At 38.3% G+C, this 20,116-nt stretch overlaps 2 protein-coding genes across 3 annotated transcripts; one reads left to right on the plus strand and one right to left on the minus strand.

The window, feature by feature from the left end:
• Positions 1-394: 394 nt before the first annotated feature.
• LOC132619198 (F-box/kelch-repeat protein At1g16250) lies at positions 395-14,140 on the plus strand. The gene is made up of 3 exons (XM_060334152.1): positions 395-560; positions 1,759-2,334; positions 13,267-14,140. The coding sequence occupies exons 1-3, from the start codon at positions 505-507 to the stop codon at positions 13,835-13,837; spliced, it is 1,203 nt and encodes a 400-aa protein (XP_060190135.1). The 5' UTR covers positions 395-504; the 3' UTR covers positions 13,838-14,140.
• Positions 14,141-14,620: 480 nt separating this feature from the next.
• Positions 14,621-18,078, minus strand: LOC132619199 (rhomboid-like protein 14, mitochondrial). Of its 2 annotated transcripts, none has more exons than XM_060334154.1 (2): positions 17,823-18,078; positions 14,621-15,519 (listed from the first exon to the last, which is right to left on the minus strand). In XM_060334154.1, the coding sequence occupies exons 1-2, from the start codon at positions 17,982-17,984 to the stop codon at positions 14,743-14,745; spliced, it is 939 nt and encodes a 312-aa protein (XP_060190137.1). In that variant the 5' UTR covers positions 17,985-18,078; the 3' UTR covers positions 14,621-14,742. The 2 variants fall into 2 exon arrangements, with proteins under 2 accessions (XP_060190137.1, XP_060190136.1); XM_060334153.1 differs by having other exon boundaries at positions 17,644-18,005.
• Between the last annotated feature and the right edge of the window lie 2,038 nt (positions 18,079-20,116).

Raw genomic sequence — 20,116 nt, forward strand, 5'->3', positions numbered from 1 at the left:
GTAAAATCAGATGATTTTTTTTTTCTTGAGCAATGGCGGATAAAGAAGAAGAAGGAGGAGGAGAAGAAGAAGAAGAAGAAAGCAGCACGAAGAACAGATGGGAAGAACAAAAATGGAGGAAACGGCGCTGAAGAGGATTTTGTTTTTCCCGATTTTTGTATTTTAGGGTTTATAGTGATTGGGTCAAAGTGTTAAAAATAAAAACTTTGGAGCAAAGTGTTAAAAGTAAAGTTTAGGATCAAAGTATTAAAAATAAAACTTGAGGGTAAAGTATTAAAAATAAAATAAAGAGCTAAAGTGTCAAAAATGAAACTATTAGACAAACTCAAAGCCTCTTAATTACTAATCAAATTTAATCACCTCTGCTCAACAATTAAAACTTGAATCAATTTTAAAACTAAAATATCACCTATCATTAAATGCCCCTCTTTCCTTTCTATTTTCTATAATAATAAATAAAACCACCAGCAAAATCAAACCTCGTTCTTCTCGCTTGAGTGTGTTATGCTTATGAGTTTCACCTTGGATATATTACATCAACAGCCTATGGCCTTATTAATGTAAGCAAGTTTTGTTCATATGATCACTTTGTATTTGTTTTTTAGAGCTCTGATTTTTCCATACAATCTTGTTTTTTTTTTTTGGTAGTAAAGGATAGTCTTGCTAAGATTATTAAAATAGGTCTACACTTATTGGTGTCAAAGAAAGATAGAGATATCTGAAATTCATTTGATTGATTGTCATTTTATCTGTTGTGGGTGTTTATGTTTTGGTGCATGAAATGAAAGTTGGGTACTTTATTATCTGAATTTATGTTTTAGGGTGTGTTTGGTATGGTGGAAAATGTTTTCTTGGAAAACAAGTGGTTTCTTACTTGTTTTCTAGTGTTTGGTAAGCAATCAAGAAAATTATCTCAAAACATTTATGTGTAATCTAGCAAAACACTATGGGGGTGGGGTGGGGAGTGGGGGTTCAAGGGTGGCGGGGGGTGGGATGGTCAAGGTGTGGGGGTTCGGTGGGTGGAGAAGAGAAAATGAATATGGAAATGTCACTTATGAAACTTGTTTTCGCTACCTCCATTAGGGAAGTCATTTTCCTCATTTTTAAAGAACTTGTTTCCTAAGAAAATGTTTTCCAAAACATTTTGACCTACCAAACATGGGAAAATTGGAACTCCGTACCAAACACACCCTTAGATTCTCTCTTGTATGGAAAATGCGGTATTTGTTCTAAGCTCCTTACTGACAACTGAGGTTTGCTCGAAATTTCTGTTTTCGTGAAACAGTAGAAGCTATTGGAATGAATCGAAGATCATACATTACAAAAATCAATAATTGTTTCTTCAAGATAAATTGTTGGCTTGAAGTAGCTCCTGGAGCTCCTTTTTTGCTATAACCCATCTTTATTTTTGTCTGTGCTTTTCAGTCACTTCTTTCTTCTTCTTCTTCTTCAATTTTTTCAAAAGGAAAAGTTGTTCTTTATAGTACTTTGGACTGCAGTACTTTATTGCTGTCCTTTTTCCTCTATTCTGCCCCTCGTTATGAGTTCTCTAAGCCGAAAAGTGACTCCTTCACCTTGTAGACCTTTTTCTGCAAATCATCTTAAATGCTAATACTTACATGGGGTCCAATGCTAATGACACTGCCAAACTGCATCTCGCGTTCTGATGTAAAAATTTCGAATCCTGAACTCTGCATCCGCATTGTATTTCATTTCTATTTCATACTCTGATTCATTGATGACGTAAATTTACTATAGGGAGACAATTCATCAACCGATAATACCTGGACTACCAGATGATTTGGCATTGAGATGTCTAGCGATGATATCACATGGATATCATGGTATTCTTGAAACAGTATGTAAACGATGGAGGAGGCTATTCCACAGTGCAGAATATTCCAATTTCAGAGCTAGAGAAGGATGGTGCGACAACTGGTTGTTTGTTCTGACTGAAGGATCTGGGAATCAGTGGATTGCTTATGATCCTGAAGCTGATAGGTGGCACCCTCTGCCTAGGATAACCATGAGCCACCCTGAACAAGAGCATATTGGTTTCTCATGCGTCTGTGTCTTGAATAAATTTCTTGTGATTGGCGGCACATATGGGGAACGTGGTCCAATATTTCCTCATCACAGAGCCCTGACGACAAATGAAGTTTTCCAGTTTGATCCTTTTATCAAAGAGTGGAGAAAAGTTGCAAGTATGAGAACACCACGTTCTCACTTCGCCTGCAGTGTTGTCTCTGGTAAGGTTTATGTAGCTGGAGGGCGCAACTCATCATCGGGAGGAGGGCTTGCTCTTGCTGAAGTTTATGATCCTCTGACAGACAAGTATGTTTTTAGAAACTTATGTTATATTTGTCTTGCTTCTTCACATTTTGATGAACTAGCGTTCCCTTAAGCATTTTAAGAATAAAAGAAAATGTGGCTTTTTGAATACAGAACTAAGCTTAGATAAGGGTAGTTAAGTTGTTTATCATGCTATCATTTGGTCCACAAGTTTCCCAAGAATACCTGTTTGTGCGGATAGAGCTGTTGAAATTCAATCCTTTTAGTCTTGAGCAGAGTACCCTGTTTTCAACCAAGGAATGTTAGATCTCAAAATGGAATCGCAAGTACACAGAAAATGATTTGTGAACCAGACTGTACTTATCTTCTTCACTTGTTTCTGCATTTTTCATTAACTTAGTTTTTCATTTCAGTTTCTGTTTCACCATATTTTTCATTTGCATTTTGGTCAAGTGGTGCTCATCCTCTGTTGAAGTTACTACTTTTAGATCCTTTTTAGGTCAGCTGTTTTCTGATTTTGACAATTCTCAGCAAGTATCACCTTAATTTGAACTAGAGGCTGAGTGCAAAAACATGTCCTGTTCTTCTTAGAAGGACACTATAATGTCTAGTACGGATTCATCATCATTTACATAATTTTCTTTACATCAAAACTGAAAAAGCAGTACAAAATTCATTTTTATCCTCTTTAATAGAACTGAATCTATCTTCAAAACACCTAGATTCCCCCTTTTTTTTTTTTTTGATGAAGTAAGTGGTTGTATTGAAAAGCATCAAGTAGATTCAAGAAAGTTACAGAGAAAAAAGTAGGTGATAACTCCAGAACAAAAAAAAAAAAAAAAGAGTAAGATCTGGGAGTTAAAACCTATAGCAAAAATCAAGGCTGTTAAGCCATTGAGAGGGAACTAATGAAATCTAAAAGGGAAATTGCATCATTTACAGGGGAAAGATCCTTTGTCTCCTTTTTTGTTTAAACTGGTCATGGAGGGCTTGAATAATATGATCAAAGTGGCAAGAACAAATGACTGGATCAAAGGTTTTGAGGTTGCCACAAGTGCAAATGTAAATGCCAACATGGAAATCACTCATCTACAGTATGCAGATGACACCCTAATCTTTTGTGATGCTGATGAAGAGCAACTGAAGATTTTGAGAGTAATTCTGGTACTGTTTGAAGGGATTTCTGGGTTACACATTAATTGGAGAAAGAGTCACATATATCCAATTAATGGTGTGAATAATATGGAGGAATTGACCAGGATTTTAGGTGGAGAAGTAGGGGAACTGCCAACTACTTACTTGGGTATGCTTTTAGGAGCCAAATCAAAGTCCTTGAATATTTGGAACCCTGTGATTGAAAAATGTGAGAAGAAGTTATCCAGGTGGAAGTCACAATATATATCTCTAGGGGGCAGAGTCACACTTATAAATTCAGTTCTGGATGCACTCCCTACCTATATGATGTCTGTTTTTCCCATCCCTGTTGGAGTGATTGAAAGACTAGACAAGATCAGGAGGGACTTTCTCTGGAAGGGTGATCAAGATAAAAAGGTTTTCCATTTAGTCAAGTGGGCTAATGTTCTACCGTGGAAGAAGCAGGGAGGACTAGGTATCAGGAATTTAAAGCTGCAAAAGCTGCAGAGCAAAGCTTTAAGACTTAAATGGTTATGGAGGTACTCACATACACCTCAACCATACTGGGGAAGAATGATCAAAGCAAAATATGGGGAAGAAAACAAGTGGATGACCAAGGAGGTGCACACTCCTTATGGTGTTGGTCTGTGGAGATCCATCAGAGCTCTTTGGCCTTTCCTGTGGAACCATTCCACCATTAAGGTGAGTAATGGCCACAAAACTTCTTTTTGGGAGGACAAATGGTTGGGAAACACTAGTCTAAAGGAATTATTTCCTGTCATTCATGGGCTGGCAGTAAACCAACACAAGAAAGTAGCTGAGATATGGGACAATCATGGATGGAACCTTCAGTTCAGGAGAAACTTCAATGACTGGGAAATCAACACATTGATAGAGTTTTTTAGGCTACTAGAAGAGTTTAAAGGCACACAAGAAGGTGCAGATAAATTGTGGTGGAAAGAAGACAGCAAAGGCATTTACAAAGTGAGCACAACATACAAATTTTTGAACCAGAGTAACCAGCAGGTGCAACTTTGGCCTTGGAAGCACATTTGGAAAGTGAAGGTACCATTCAAAGTTGCATGTTTCACATGGTTGTTGGCAAGGGAAGCAGTACTGACTCAAGAAAACCTAAAAAAGAGAAAATTCTCTCTTTGTTCCGGATGTTACTTGTGTGGTGAAGAGGGTGAGACAGTCGGCCATCTATTTTTACATTGTCGGATCACAATACAGCTTTGGAGGATCTTTGTGAATCTCAGGGGCATTGTCTGGGTAATGCCAAATAGGATTACTAATCTACTCCATATTTGGGAGGAGGCAGGAATAGGAGCCTCAGATAGAGATAGATGGAGGATTGTCCCAGCTTGCATTTGGTGGACAATTTGGAAAGAGAGAAATTCACGGTGCTTTGAAGACAGTAGTAGTGATGTACAAAAGATCAAGCTAAATTGCGTCAAACTTTTTTGTTTTTGGTGCAAACAGATTTACCTTGAGGAGACGGAATCCATAATTGAAATCCTAGGCTCTTGTTAGATTTTCAGAGTTTTGGATCAGCTTTCTCACTTTTGCTGTAAATATGGTTCCAGTGCAAACTATGCACTGATCAAGTCAATACATACCAATGTTACATTTTCAAAAAAAAAAAAGATTGCTCCAGCTAAAAAGATACAGTAAGCTTTTAGATCTCAGGGAGCAGTTAGGAGTTGAAATCCCTTCATGACACCTGCTGTTTCTTTCCATCCAAATACACCAAAATATACAGGCTGGTACCATTTGCCAGATTTTCTCGATGGATCTATCCACTTTCCATAGGCTCCAACTAGCAACTGTTTCTTTTAGGGTGAGTGGTGTTGACCAGCTAATACCAAAAACTGCACAATACATGGACCAAATGTTTGTTGCCACAGGGCAATGTAAGAACAAGTGATTCACTGTCTCATCTGTAAGGTGGCACATGAAGCATCTACTAGCTATCTGAATACCCTTCTTCTTGAGATTGTCTTTAGTGAGAGTACCATTTAGAAGAGCTGTCCAAATGAAACATTTGACTTTTGGAGGGAGATTAGTCTTCCAGACCAGTTTCCAAGGCCAATGGTCAGTTAAAGCATTTTTCATGTTAAGTCTGCTGTAGCCTTCCTTGACTGTGTAGGATCCTTTGCTTGAACCATTCCATTTGAGACTGTCTGGGAGGTGAGGATTTACTGAGCAACCTTCTAGCAGACTGTACAAATTAGTGAGCTCACCTAACTCCCAATCTTGCAAATTCCTTCTGAAGTTTAAGTCCCAAATGTTGCCTTCTCTATTGTTTGCGACTGTTGCATCCGGATCAGTAGCTATTAAGATAAGCCTAGGATGAGACTCTTTCAATGGAAGATTGAGCAACCACCTCTCTTTCCAGAATTTAACCTTGTTACCATTCCCAATCCTGAAAGACACATCTTGGAAGAATTCATCCTTCAAATTGTTAATGTGTTTCCAAGGCCCCACTCCATGTGGAGCTCTGGTTTTCTTGGTGCACCAATTATCTTGTCTCCCATATTTGGCACTGACCATCTCTTTCCATAAAGTTGATGTTCCTTGGTTGAATCTCCACCACCATTTCAAAAGTAGACTCTTGCTGTGTTTGCTTAAATCTCTTATGCCCAATCCTCCTTGATCCTTAGGCAGTATCACTTTTTCCCATTTAACTAAATGAAATTTATGCTCCTCACTGTTCCCTTCCCAAAGAAAGTTTCTCCTCAGTTTATCCAGTTTACTCAACACCTCAGAAGGCATTGGTATAAGGGACATCATATATGTAGGGATGCTGTCTAAAACACTATTAGTGAGTGTTAATCTTCCTCCCATGGATAAGTACTGCATTTTCGAGTTCCCTAGCCTTTTCTCCATCTTTTCTATAACTCCATTCCATACTTCTTCTGCTTTGAATTTTGCTCCTAGAGGCAGACCTAGATAAGTTGTTGGAAAGGAGCCTATTTCACACGCCATTATATCTGCCAATTCATCCAGATTAGGCACTGCATTCACCGGATAAATCTTACTCTTCAACATATTGATATGGAGACCCGAGACGATTTCAAATAGCATGATAGTTAAGTTTAGATATTGCACTTGGATCTTTTCTGCCCCACAAAATATTAAAGTGTCATCTGCATACAGCAGATGAGAGACACTGATAGAGTGATTTGGCCTGCTTTGCACCTTGAACCCTTCAATCCAGTGATTGAGAATTGCTTTATCCAACATCTTACTCAGACCTTCCATTGCTAGTAAGAATAAGAAAGGGGAAAGAGGGTCCCCTTGTCTTATTCCTTTCTGAGGGGGAAAAAAAAACCAACTGGTGCCCTGTTAACCAATATAGAGTACTTGACAGTGGTGAGGCTAAATTTAATCCATTTGATCCTCTTGCTCCCAAATCCCAGTTGACTCAATAAGGACAACAAGTAGGACCAGTTAACTTTATCAAATGCCTTCTCCACATCCAGCTTGCACATCACCCCAGGGAGTCCACTTTTGAGCCTTCCATCAAGCAATTCATTGGCAATTAAGGAAGCATCTGTAATCTGTCTATTTTTCAAGAAAGCATTTTGTTCCCCTGACACAAGCTTCTAGATCACTGTTTTAAGTCTTTCAGCTAATACTTTGGCCAGTATCTTGTAGACACTACCGATCAGACTAATGGGCCTGAAGTCTTTGAGATTCTGAGCTCCTTTCTTCTTAGGGATTAGAGTGATGAATGAGGCATTGCTGGATTTGACCATGTGACACTGCTGATGAAAATGATTGAGAGCTCCCATAATATCTGCTTTAATGAAATCCCATGTACTATGGTAAAAAGCCATTGTGTAACCATCTGGTCCTGGGCTTTTATCCGGGGCACAAGAAAAGATAGCAGCTTTAACCTCTTCTTCTTCAAAATTCCTCTCTAGCCAAATTTTCTCTGCTTGTGTTAAGAAGTTAAGGCTATCAAATCTTACTTCAGGTCTCCATTGCTCTTCTTCTGTGTACAGATCTTGATAAAACCTTAGAATTTCAGCTTTGATATCATCTTTATTATCACATACTTCATCCCCAATCAGCAGCTTGTCAATATGGTTAATCCTTCTCTGAGAGTTTGCTACTCTTTGAAAGAATTTGGTATTCCTATCCCCTTCTTTAAGCCATAAACATCTGGACTTTTGCCTCCAAGAGATCTCCTCAATTTTAGCTATTTCCTGCAACCTAAGTTTGAGATGAAGTGATCTCTCTTTTTCAACTTGTGTCATGTATCTGCCTTCTACTGATTGCTCTAGGATTGCTAAATTGTCTACAAGTCTGCCCTTTTGAACTTCCAGCATCCCAAAATTTTCTTTGTTCCAGCTAGTAATATCTTTCTTCAGGTTTCTGAGCTTCTGCATGAGAATGAAGTCCGGGCTGCCTCTAATAGAGTAACCTTGCCACCATTCTTTGATCTTCTCCAGAAAGCCTTCAACTTTTAGCCACATGTTCTCAAATTTGAAGTAAGATGGATTTGAGTCCCAATCTCCACACTCCAGAATAATTGGTCTATGATCTGAAAGAACCCTTGGAAGGGCTAACTGCTTTATAGCTCGAAAGTTGTCATTCCATTCAGGCGAAATTAGAAATCTATCTATTCTGGAAGCTTGAAGAGAATCTTCACCTCTGAACCAAGTGTATTTAGCACCTTGTAGAGGTAAGTCTATGATGCCCAAATCTTGTAGAGTGAAACTGAAGGTGTCCATTGCTCTTGATCTCCTTGTGCAATTGAATCTTTCACTTTCAAATCTACATACATTAAGATCACCTCCTATAACCCACTGTTCGTCCCACAAACCTCTTATTGCAGCCAATTCATGCCATAATAATTCCCTTTCAATATTGGAATGGGGACCATACACACCTGTAAAGCACCACCTAAATTCCTCTTGAGTGCTTTCTAGCATGCAAGAAATAGTATAGCATCCTCTCTGAACCTCCCTAATTGACCATTGCCTTTTGTCCCACATAACTATAATTCCCCCACTTCTGCCCGAAGATTGGAGTTCAACCCATTCCACCCAATTGTTACCACAAATTTGCCTAATCCAGCTTATTGACCGATCTTCAATTTTTGTTTCTTGGAGACAAACAATATCGGCTTTCCATTTTTGGATTAGAGATTTCACAGTGGTTCTCCTACTTGTCTCGTTGAGACCCCGTACATTCCAACTTAGAACTTTGATCTTCATCTGGAGTTGGACTTGTAGTACCTGTCCCTCTCCTCTGTTCTTTTCCCATCTGAGTTCATGTCCCACTTGAGTCTACCCAATTCCAAGGATTGCCTTGTCTTCCCCGGTTTCTTTTTCCCTTTTTCCTGAATCTGTTCTTGCCGTTTCTGATCCATTCGAAGAACCATGCCCAGTAATTCATGTTCAAAACCCACTGCGTTAACCCCAAAGACCTTGCATGCCCTCATTAAAACTCCTTTAGCCCATCTTGAGGTATCAATCACTGCTGGACTGTTGATCTGGAAAGAACCTCCTAATTGTTCGTTGTGCCATGGAAGAGAAAGAGTATCATATGAGGAGAGGTCAATATCTGTGCTACATACTTGCTCTACTTCAAACTCAGGCAGGTATCTCGGGATTAACATGTGTGGAATTTCTGCTTCATCATCAGCTTCTGAGAAATCGCATGTAGTATCCAAGTGATGGATAATTGTTGCTTCTGAGGCTTCAATTTCCACTGACAGAGGGTCAAAATAGTTCGTATGATTGAAAGGGCTAATCTTTTGTTGACAAGGATCGATAAGTGGTCCCCTGGCCCTCCAATTAGTTTTAGAGGCTTTTCTTTTCTTTTGTGGCTTGGGCTTAGGGTTTGGGCCTCTTTTGTAATAAGATTGCCCAAGATGTTGGCCCAAATTAGCTGTTGCATTTTTATTCTGAATCTGAGGCCCAACTTTAGGTGGCACGTGCCCTTGCCAGATTTTTGAATTAAAGCTGCCATTGTGACTGGATTTCTGGTTATTGACCAGCGGATAAACCAGAGTATTCACCGCTTGGCTCGTAGAGGCTTCCTCGATCCCTTTTCCGGCGTTTCCTTCCTTTCTTCTTTCTTCATTCCGGAGGTCGGAGATAATCTGAATGAGATGGTCCTCCAAGATTGAGATTTTGAACCTCAATTTCCCAATCTCCAAACTGACCTCTTTTGGTGTTTCTTGCAGATTATTTTCCACACAAATTCGAGCCCAAAAAAAGTGAGATCTGTCTTTTGTATCCTCATCTATCCCTATGAATCCGCCGCAAGCGTCACCAATAGACTTAAAGGATCTCATAGTCCAGCCGTTTAGAGGGAGCCCAAAGGCTTTGGTCCATTTTTTACCCGAATCCATCTTCACCGGCTCTAACCCAGATTCCGGAGTCCACCAGTCAAGCTTCAGATGTCTCCCATTCCAGAACCAGTCCCCTGCTTTGACTCTTGCTGCTTCTTGCCTAGATGGAAGCTCAAAGAGGAAGGTGTTGTGTGATATCGGGGAAACTCGAAGACCAGTGGTTACTTGCCATCTCTTGATGAACCAAGTTTGGATTGTGTCAGCTTTGGGAATTCGATTAAAGGGATCGTTGAAACATCCTACCAGGCATTTTGAGAGGAAGAGGCTGCTTTCATCCACTTCTCCAGAGTAGCAAGTTAACACCTAGATTCCTTTCCTTCCAGCTATCACCAAATGCAAGCTGGGATCAAATTCCACCAATTCTTCTGTCTTACACTGCCTACCTGATTATACCAACATCTCAAAAAGTCAGCTGTGGATTTAGCCCAAGTCTAACCATGCTGAGAAATAGTTGCCATAGCTGAGTAGTGACTCCACATTAGGAAAATAGAAGACTATTATTCTCTGACTCTGCATAGCATAAGTAACACCTGGGGCTCATATAAGTTCTTCTTTTCCTTAAGTTTTCCTGTAACCTAGCCACCAACCATACAAAACAAACTACTTTGGAAGGAGCTTTGATTTTCAAGATCTGCCTCTAAGGCCAGTTGTTGCACACCTTCCTGTTGCTAGAGATTAAAGAGTAGGCTGGCTTCACTGTAAGTACCTTAATTTTTTTTATTTTACGAAGACCGTGAGTGCCTTATTGTGAGTCCATCCTGTATCAATGAATCTTCAGTATTTGTTGTGCCTTGAAACAGCTCATGTGCTTCAACATTTCAGAAACTCTATTAATTTCCGAATCATTTAATAATCTTCTGAAGTTGAAGTTCCATCCCTGCTGATCTCATCTATTTTAGCTTCAGGATTAGAAGAGGCTGACGTTTTATAGTCTTTGGACAAAAAACATTTATTAACCAGTGGATGTATTCATGTGAATTCTTCTCTTTCCTTAAAAAATATATGATCATTCATAAGAATGTAACTGCAAAAATCCACTCACAATCATAAGTTTCCCTTTTTGGTACTTAAACTACTGCTACAAGCAGAAGAAGATACTGAAGTGACTACCTTAAATATCAGATATGTTGTATCTCTGTTGCAATTGTAGGAAAAAAAAAAGGAACAGGAAAAGAGATTTTGGGAATGTTCTACTTTTTTGGTTTTAATAACGTGTACATATGTCGTAAATAGGAAATAGTACACGACTATTGGATGAAAGAGGAAACTGTGGGTGTTGTGGGAACTTGTATAGAGAGGGAGTGAGCCTTCTATGTTGTTGTTGATGATCCGTCCTGATTTTTGACATTGTCCCAATTGAGTGTTAATCTAAATGTGCCGAGCGTTTTCTATCATATCTCCCTCAGCTTCCCCTCCCGGAAAAATCCTGATATGGTACCAATTTTGAGAATTCAAATTTTAAGTCAAAATGAATCTACATTGCTCCATTATGCTTTCTTTGCCAAATTATTTTCCATGGGATTAACCATGTAACTTATATTTTTCGTTTACAGAAACTTAATTTTGCAACTTTTTAAGGTCACAGTTTATATATGGTAGAATTTCTTTTCTTTATTTGCTTTCCAATTTCATATTTCGTAGCAATTACGTTATATGTTCCATTTTATGTAGCACTATTTCCTTATTAATCTATTAAAAAAAGAATGAAGATTTTCATATGTGGAAACAGTTTAAAATGACAGATTTTCATATTTGGGAACAGTTTAACTTTAAACTTCCCATTTTACCCTAGCCATAGAAACCTCATGGCATGTTGAAGACCACAAGCTTCAAAAGTCAGTCTTAAATCTTTCAAACACAATCACAAACTGAATCGGACGCTATTTTTAAGAGAAACTGTACTTCCATTTTTATTGTTTTTGGATAAGGTCAAGTAAATTTCATAAATAAAGATTCAAGAAGGTACTAAAAGCATACAAATTACAGCACAGCTGCAACTACTACATTCTCAAAACTTCTATAAAATCCATGTACTGGTCTAAATCTTCTGCAATACTTCCCCTACAACAAAAGAAAGGTTTTGGAAGACATCTATTCTTAACACTAGCTAAATGATTATTCTGATTCTCAAAACATCTCATATTCCTTTCCAACCAAATGGTCCACAAGATGCAAAGAGGTATCACTTTCCAGATTTGCTTTATATTCTTCCTGACTTTCTGATTCTGCCAACAAATCAATAGATCTTTCACACTCTTTGGCATCACCCATTGCATACCGCTCAGAGTTAGGTATAGATCCCATATCTGCTTTGTTTGATTACAATGCAAAAAAAAAAAAAAAGATGTTCTGCATTCCTGATAATTTTCACAGAAAAACATCTACTGCACAAAGGAATTTCCCTTCTCTGCAACCTACTTTGAGTTAAACAGGCATTTCGAGCTGGCCAAAACAAGCTATTTTTGGAGGTGCTCGTGATTTCCACAACATCTTCCATGGCCAAGTCATACCGCAGTGGCCTATTTGTTTCTGCAGTATACTATAACAGCTCTTTACGGAAAATCTGCCACCATTTTCAGCTACCCAAACCTGAGAATCCAACTCACTAGCATCCAGGATCAGATGTTCCAACAAATGCAAAAGTTGACCAATTTCATTAGTTTCTCAATCATTAAAGTTTCTCCTGAAATTGAAACTCCCTTCTTCCCCTACATGACACTCTGCTGCTGTAGACTGTTTATCCCTGGTTAAACTATACTGTATAGGAAATTTATTCGTCAGTTCTCATCACCCAGCCAAACATCTGTCCAAAACCTGATTCTGCTTCTGTTTCCAACCTTTAATGAAATGAGCTTCTGAAATTCAGGCCATAATCTGTTTATTTGCTCCCATACTCCAGTTTTTGAAGGCAGAGATATTGCACGAGGTAGGTGCCTAAGAGCCTTCTCTACCATATCTGGTGTCAATCATCTGCCTCCAGATTTCTTCTCCATTTTCATTATATCTCTAAATTAAACTATTAAGCAGCAATAAACTTTATTAGAAAAGCTTTAAGAGGCATATACAACGAATACAATAGTTATGAAATGAAAAACACTTCCAAATTTAAAAGAAAAATAAGGAGAAAGTTAAAAGTATGAGGGTGATATGGGAACATGAACTCTAAAACCGCGTAAATGCTCGATCAATGGAGCTTTTATAAGTAGTATTACTCTCTACATCAACTTTATCAAAAGAGAAGAAAAAAAAGTCTACTCCAGTATAAATGAATTATTGATGCTTTGACTACATTTGCCATAGGGATCGTAGTTTTTAGAAACCTATGTGTCTTCCTGTTAATTTATCATTTCTGCTTCTAACTTTTATTCTTTTTTAGTTTTTGAAGCAAAAGGATGGTCTAATATCTCATTTGACAGTCCCTAAGATATTTTATCCAGTACCATTTTTATTAATATCTTCAAATTTTGCAGGTGGGAAGACTTGCCACCCCTGCCAAGTCCCCAGCTGGACTGCATAGGCCTACCGTACGATGGTAAATTCTATGTTCTAACAGACCTTGTTGGGCTACTAGAGCAGGAGACGTCTGTTGTTTTTGATCTGTCCGATGAAACGTGGCTGCATGTAAATGATATTTGGCCATTTTCAAGGGCTATGCATTTGGGAATTCAGGTGCTTGATGGTGGTCAGATATGCACAGTTGTAGATTGGGGTGGGAGCTCCATTAAAACTAGGGATGTGCAGAACGGGGAGTGGCACCATAGAGGTTTGGTACCTCCTGTGACTCTACCTGACCATCCCCGGGCTCTAGAGGTCTTTGATTATGGATTTGTTGCACTGAGAAATGAAATTTATGTTTTGGGAGGAAGAGTGCTGCGATGGGAGGAAACTGGGACTGGGAAGTTTAGCATTGTGAAGTTGAGCACAGTTAGAGTGTGCAATCCACTGAGTTTACCTTTAAGGTGGAGGGAGACCAGACCCATGTGTGAGCCTGCTTCTGGCTCCATACTAGGTTGTGCATCCATGGAAGTAAGATCTTTGTAATGTAAGGTTCTGCTTCCTATGTGCTGATGCTTTTTCTTTTAATAATTGGTGTTGTAACAAAGACAACACACTACAACCTTGCTCTAGTGATCGACTAAGAAGGTGTGGCCAATGCAAATTAGGAACTAAATTGGGTCTAAAACGTTGAGGAAATGCTGCTAGCCTTCAGTCAATTCTGTAACAATTTACAGACGTCCAGGAAGATTGTTGTAAGATTATTCAAACACCGTGTATGTTATCAAATAACTAGAATATTTATTAATGCTCAAGTTCCATTCGGATTGTTCTTTTTCCTCTTTGCAATGGATGTCTCTCCCAAATTCAATATACTGGGTTTCTTCCGCTGTTTTGAATTACATCTACTGGCTTTCTTCGATTGTACTTAATCTGCTTGGCTTTAATACTTCATCATTCAACGTGCATATTGCTTTCACGCATTTGAGATACTCTAATTTGGGTTCATCAGTTCTAAAATATGAATCAAAGTCTGAACTTCTACAAGGTGAGTAGGCCGAGTAGAAGAGGCAGCAACTCTGCTTGTGGGTTGTCAAGAAGACGAGAAAATGCACGATGAAATTGTTGAGAACGGACGTTGCAAGATTAAAAGATTACCATGTTTTAGGTCAGGATAAAGTACACATTAAGGTAAAGCACAGCAAATATATTTCGCAAATGAAATGACATCCATGCTTCAAAGTATCTAATCAAGTAATGATAGGCAACGAGCTCAATTTCTTGGCCTTCTGCAACTATCAACTTAGCGAACACGGTCAATACACACTATTAAAAAAGTGAAGGAAAATATACCCTTTATCCCATTTTTCGAGTCTTTACAATCTACATGAATGAGATTATGACATCAAAGCACGCTAAACTTCTATCTACACTTGATCCAATATTCCTTATTATCTACCAAATCTTTCAATCCTCCTCCGCCGTAATTCCTCCAAAGATAGATCATGTATTTCACTTGTTGGAACAGGGGATGATGGTCCATCGTCAGCACGACCTGTGCCACACATTTCACAAACATTTAACCTACCTGAATTGTCAAACGTACATGCCTGACATCTCCACATTTGAAGTGTATCTCGTGCATTCCTTCCACCAGTGGTTCCTCTCCCAGTAATTCTTGGTCGGATACGCAGTAAGCTCTTCACTAATCTTAAAGGCCAGTTCAGTGCATAGCTAAAACCTCTCATCAACTGTCTAACTGGATTCGGACCTGAATATGATGCTTTTAATCGCAAATACAGAAGGCCAGCTAGTATTCCACCCAGGTGGCCAAGAAATGAGACACCAGGGACAAACATTTGTATGAGAATAAGTTCCGCCCAGGCAGCATAACGAGTTGGAACCATAAGTCCATGTATATATGTATACTCATCTGATTGTGCATTGGCCACAACTTTCATGGCAAAGAGGACACCAGAAAACCCAAGCGAGTATTCATTGTAGTAGGGTCTCTCGTAATCAAAGAAGATCAGAAGTGATTTTGCAAGCAACAGTGTGACACCTTGGGACATAGAAACTAAGGTTGCAACCATTGATGTGAACTCTGCACTACCCATAGATGTCTCCAACTGAATACCCTTCCACAAAAGTGAAAGCATATTGTACACCAGGTGAGATTCATTGATGTGGAAGAATGGTGACAGGAAGAATCGCTTGAGGTCCTTGTACTGCACCAGTAAAAGCAAAAGTAAATTCAGCATAATAGTCTGAAATTTGACCTCCAAAAACTATTGATGACAGTTAAAGCTCTAGAAAATAGATTAAATGTGGCACATATTGCTTATTAGTATCGCATCAAAGAAGTAGTATCTACTCAAAGGGCACCAGCAATATGGAAATGTGATAAATCAACCCCACTAAACAGGTTGTGAGATCCTTATTGATATCTTCGAATTGGTTTTAACTTTATGAACAAATTCATGAGTCCACTCTGGAGACAAAACTCAGAATTACATTCAACGATACCACAACATATCCAGTAACTTCATGTAGAGGCAACAAATTAATTACACTTTTGATCTCTTGTTATTTGTACCCTGCAAAACCCTATTGAGAGATTTACAGCTAGAGTGCAGGAACTTGTAACCTGAAGAGGGAATCAATAGAAGCCGTATAAGTTCATCCGTATTTAAGAAAACCTTTACCCATGCTAAGCTCATTTTATTATAAGAATAAATAAAGCTACTCCCTCCGTCCCCATTTATGTGAAGGTGTTTGAATGGACACGGAGTTTAAGAATAAAATGAAGACTTTTTAAACTTGTGGTCTAAAACAAACCATAGACATTTGTGTGGCTATAAATTATTGCATTAAGGGTAAAGTGGTACGCCCCCCCCCCCCCCCCCCCCCCGTTCCATTTTACTTGGCCCTTGTTGACTTAGCACTCCTTTTAAGAAACTATTTATTAAGGGTTTGTTTTACTACATTACCCTTGGTAATTGTGCCTTGTTTGACTACTATTACTTTATATAGTTCTTTAATGATAGTGGCATGCTAAAATGGACAAGTAACAAGGAAAATCTATTTTTACTATGAAGGGCTAAGTAAAATTGAACGGAGGGAGTAAGTTTAAAGTTAAATTGTTATTAAATATAGAAAAGTATCATTCTTTTTAAGACTGACTAAAAAGGAAAGAGTGTCACATAAGTTGGGACAGACGGAGTATCATTTATCAAAAAGCAGTTCTTCTCTGCAGTGATCAAACAACCGGAAAGACATCATGTCCCTCATCAAGTTAACATTTAGAGACAGAATATCATCATAAGTTCATAGCAAAAGCAACTAAACTGAAGAAAAACAACAAAAATCAAACTTCCAGTTACATATGAAGAAACAACATTTAAGCAAATGGACCAAATTTCTAGTGGAGCTGCTAAATCATTGTCATAGGAACTTAGGCTTCAAAATCCTCTACTAAGAAGATAGCATCATGCAATAGAATATGTAATCCCTGAAAATTACAGCTTGGTTGGATGGTTATTACAGATCACTTCATAACTTATCATATTGTGTGGTGTTGTACTTAATTGTTTTGATGAATACAACATTTGGATACCATACCACACAGCAATCTGAAGGATAAATCTATAAGAAAAAGTAGGGTACCACTACTAGAAACATAGGCTTATCCCACCGCGAATCAGTGGGAAATTTGTATTATAAAACATGATTTTCCTATCTCATTCCCATCGAACCAACTCACTGAGAAGACGCCTGGTGGGAAACAAATTCTCATCGAAACGCTGGAAAACTTCCTAACTTTTCTGTGTGAAAACACTACTAATTTCTCTTTTCCCACCGATTAAATCAAATATCCGTGGGAATATTCACTGAACATTTTTCAATGGAAAAATAGTAACTTCTAGTAGTGATAGAGTTATTATAAAAAAAGAATACACGATAGAGTTATTATATAAAAAATAGAGTTACTAAAAAATAGGATACAGGATAGAGTTACTATATAAAAAATTAAAAAAAGTGGGGCACAGATAGGGTTATTATATATATATATATATATATATATATATTAAAAAAAAAAAAGTATGGTAAAGGATAGCAAGATGAAAAAAGATGACCACACTAGATCGGTCGTTACCTAGTTCGCCCATTTTTGTCTTTACATAACTATGAATTAACATATAAAATAATATAATAAAATTTAAGTAACAATTAAAGCAGACATTATATTTAAAGTAACAAGAGAATAACAATCCAAACAAGCAGTTAAAGTCGCAATTAAGGTCGCAATTAAGACACAAAAAAAAAGGGGGGGGGGGGGGGGTATTGATTACCTTAAAGATAAGGTGAGGATTAAACCAGACTTGATCAGTGGTTGGGAGAAGATAATTAAGAAATTTGGGCCTCAAGTAAATGAGTGTATTAGCAGCAAGAAGTGAAGCAGTAATAGGGGGTTTCCTATCTAATCTGGAATACTCGCTAACTGTATGAAGAGCAAGCAGAGGAATCATACCACGAGATATTGATCCCCATTTTCCACTTCCTCTTTCCATACCCTATTAATTTGGAATTTGATCAAATTTGTGAAGCTTGCGATTAATACTGCAAGGTGAAATCGTGTGAAATGGAACTTTTTTCGTTTGTACAAATCTTGGTGAACAAGTTTACAGAGCATTCCAGATGCTTCTCTTACCTGTGACGCTACGGTTTAATAGCTTTGATAATACACTCTTGTTTGGATGGTTGTTTGCCGCGGGTTCATTACCGTACACTATGGTAACATTTATGTTTTGTTTGGTTTGACATATGTGTATGGTACTTAAGTTTACTAAAATATTTTTTAATTCTTTATTAGAAATTAGTTTATATATATAATATTAATAAAATTTAGGTAAATGATAAAATAGGAATTTTAATAAATAAGTAAGTTGTGTGTGGGATAGTCATTGGGTGGGTGGTGGAGGGGTGGGTGGTTGTGGGATAAGGGTGGGGGTAGTGGGTGATAGGGTGGGGTGAGTGGTTATGGGGAGGTGTTGGGGGTGGTGAGGGGGTAGTGGGTGGGGGTGGTGGAGGTGGAGGGGTCGGTGGTTGTGGGTTGAGGGTGGGGGTAGTGGGTAGTAGCGTGGGGTGAGGGTAGAAGTGGGATGGTGGAGGGTGGAGTATAATGGAGAAATGAAATACGTAATCACGCAAAAATCATTAATCCGTGATTACAAATATTAAATTTTTTCATGATTATATAACCACAGAGTTACAGCGGGTTTACTGTCACGACCCAGCCAGTGGACCATGACAGGTACCCGGAGCTGACTACCGAGCACTACTCATTATGCTAACCATCATACCCTACCTGTACACACATAATCACCAAGGCAATACATATATATATACATAAGCCCTCACGACTGTAAAATGATATACACTGGGGTGATCATAAGACCTTCATTACCCACACGAATGTATCTACGAGCCTCTAACTAGAGTACTGAACATAAGGACGAGACAGGACCCCATCGTGCCCTAATATATACATAAAAAAATATATCGAAACTGCACCTCCAGAGTAGGGAAGTGCTCCTGTGCAAGCTGATCTGACTCCTAAGGATCTGGACCGTCTCTTTGTCTACCTGTGGGCATGAACATAGTGTCCAACAGAAAACGACGTCAGTATAAAAAATGTACTGAGTATGTAAGGCATACATGGTAACATAATAAGGAAATGTAGACAGCATAAGAAGAGAGTAACTGTAACTGCTTGCCTCTTGAGGCGGAATCATGCATACTAGCTCATATATAAGCATCATCATATCATGTATACATATATATATATATAAATTGTCCGACCATGTAGGTACGGTGTGATCATCATTAGCCCGCGTCTGGGCCTCCCGCGTACGGGGTAAACATCTCAAGCCGCCCACTAGTGGTGTCTGCCCATGCCATCTAGACATGGTGTATATGTCGCCCGCCTTAGCGGTGTCTTCCCGGCCATATAGGTACAGTGTAATCTCCTCATTATATACTTATCATAAAACATGCATAAGAACTCAAGTGAAAACTACAACTCTATCAGGGTGACGTAAAGTCGAGAACCCCCGATTCCATTATGGAGTATTCATGATCATCATATCTCACCTTGAAGGAACTAGCATTACTAGCAACAATGACTAGCATCAAGGATGTAAGGATCACTAGCCTCATAGTAATATCATGTCATAAGCTTTAGAATCTCTAGACATAGATTTATCATCATTACCATGGACATATCTCATCTTTATCTCCTAAGAAGCTCTTAAGAATATTTAACTTTCATCTTTTGGGATATAAAAAGGTCATGGGAATTACCGGAAAGAAATCACAATATATAAGAATCATGCCTTTGAAAGAAGGGCTAGCCTTACATACCTTTATATCTTTTTAACTTTATTGCCTACTTGCTTGCCTTTCGAGCTCGCGATTCTACCTTCAAGAGAATTTGTACTAAGATTAGACAACCGGAAACATACTTAGGCTTAAGCTAAAGCAACTAAGAGTTAATGAAAATTTGGCGACATTTCCTTTGTTTCGACAACTTCTTCCATAAAATAAGATAACCCTCAAACATCAATAAGAACACCCATGATAACATAATTAATAAATTCTTCAAGTTAAACATTGTTTACTTCTTAAATCCACCTTCAAAATCATCCATAACCATACCTATGATACAACTTCACATTCATTCTCATATAACACTCATTTAGCATCATTTGTATTATTCAACACAAGATTGTACTCATAACACGTCAAAAACTATTATTCAAGTTA

Source organism: Lycium barbarum, chromosome 11 (assembly GCF_019175385.1).
Source record: "Lycium barbarum isolate Lr01 chromosome 11, ASM1917538v2, whole genome shotgun sequence".
Taxonomy (NCBI): Eukaryota; Viridiplantae; Streptophyta; class Magnoliopsida; order Solanales; family Solanaceae; genus Lycium; species Lycium barbarum.

Coding starts and splice junctions, on each gene's coding strand:
- LOC132619198 (XM_060334152.1), top strand. CDS start 505: ATGCTTATGAGTTTCACCTTGGATATATTACATCAACAGCCTATGGCC. Junction 561..1,758: donor CAGCCTATGGCCTTATTAAT/GTAAGCAAGTTT, acceptor AATTTACTATAG/GGAGACAATTCATCAACCGA. Junction 2,335..13,266: donor TATGATCCTCTGACAGACAA/GTATGTTTTTAG, acceptor CAAATTTTGCAG/GTGGGAAGACTTGCCACCCC.
- LOC132619199 (XM_060334153.1), bottom strand. CDS start 17,862: ATGGAAAGAGGAAGTGGAAAATGGGGATCAATATCTCGTGGTATGATT. Junction 15,520..17,643: donor ATCCTCACCTTATCTTTAAG/GTAATCAATACC, acceptor TTACTGGTGCAG/TACAAGGACCTCAAGCGATT.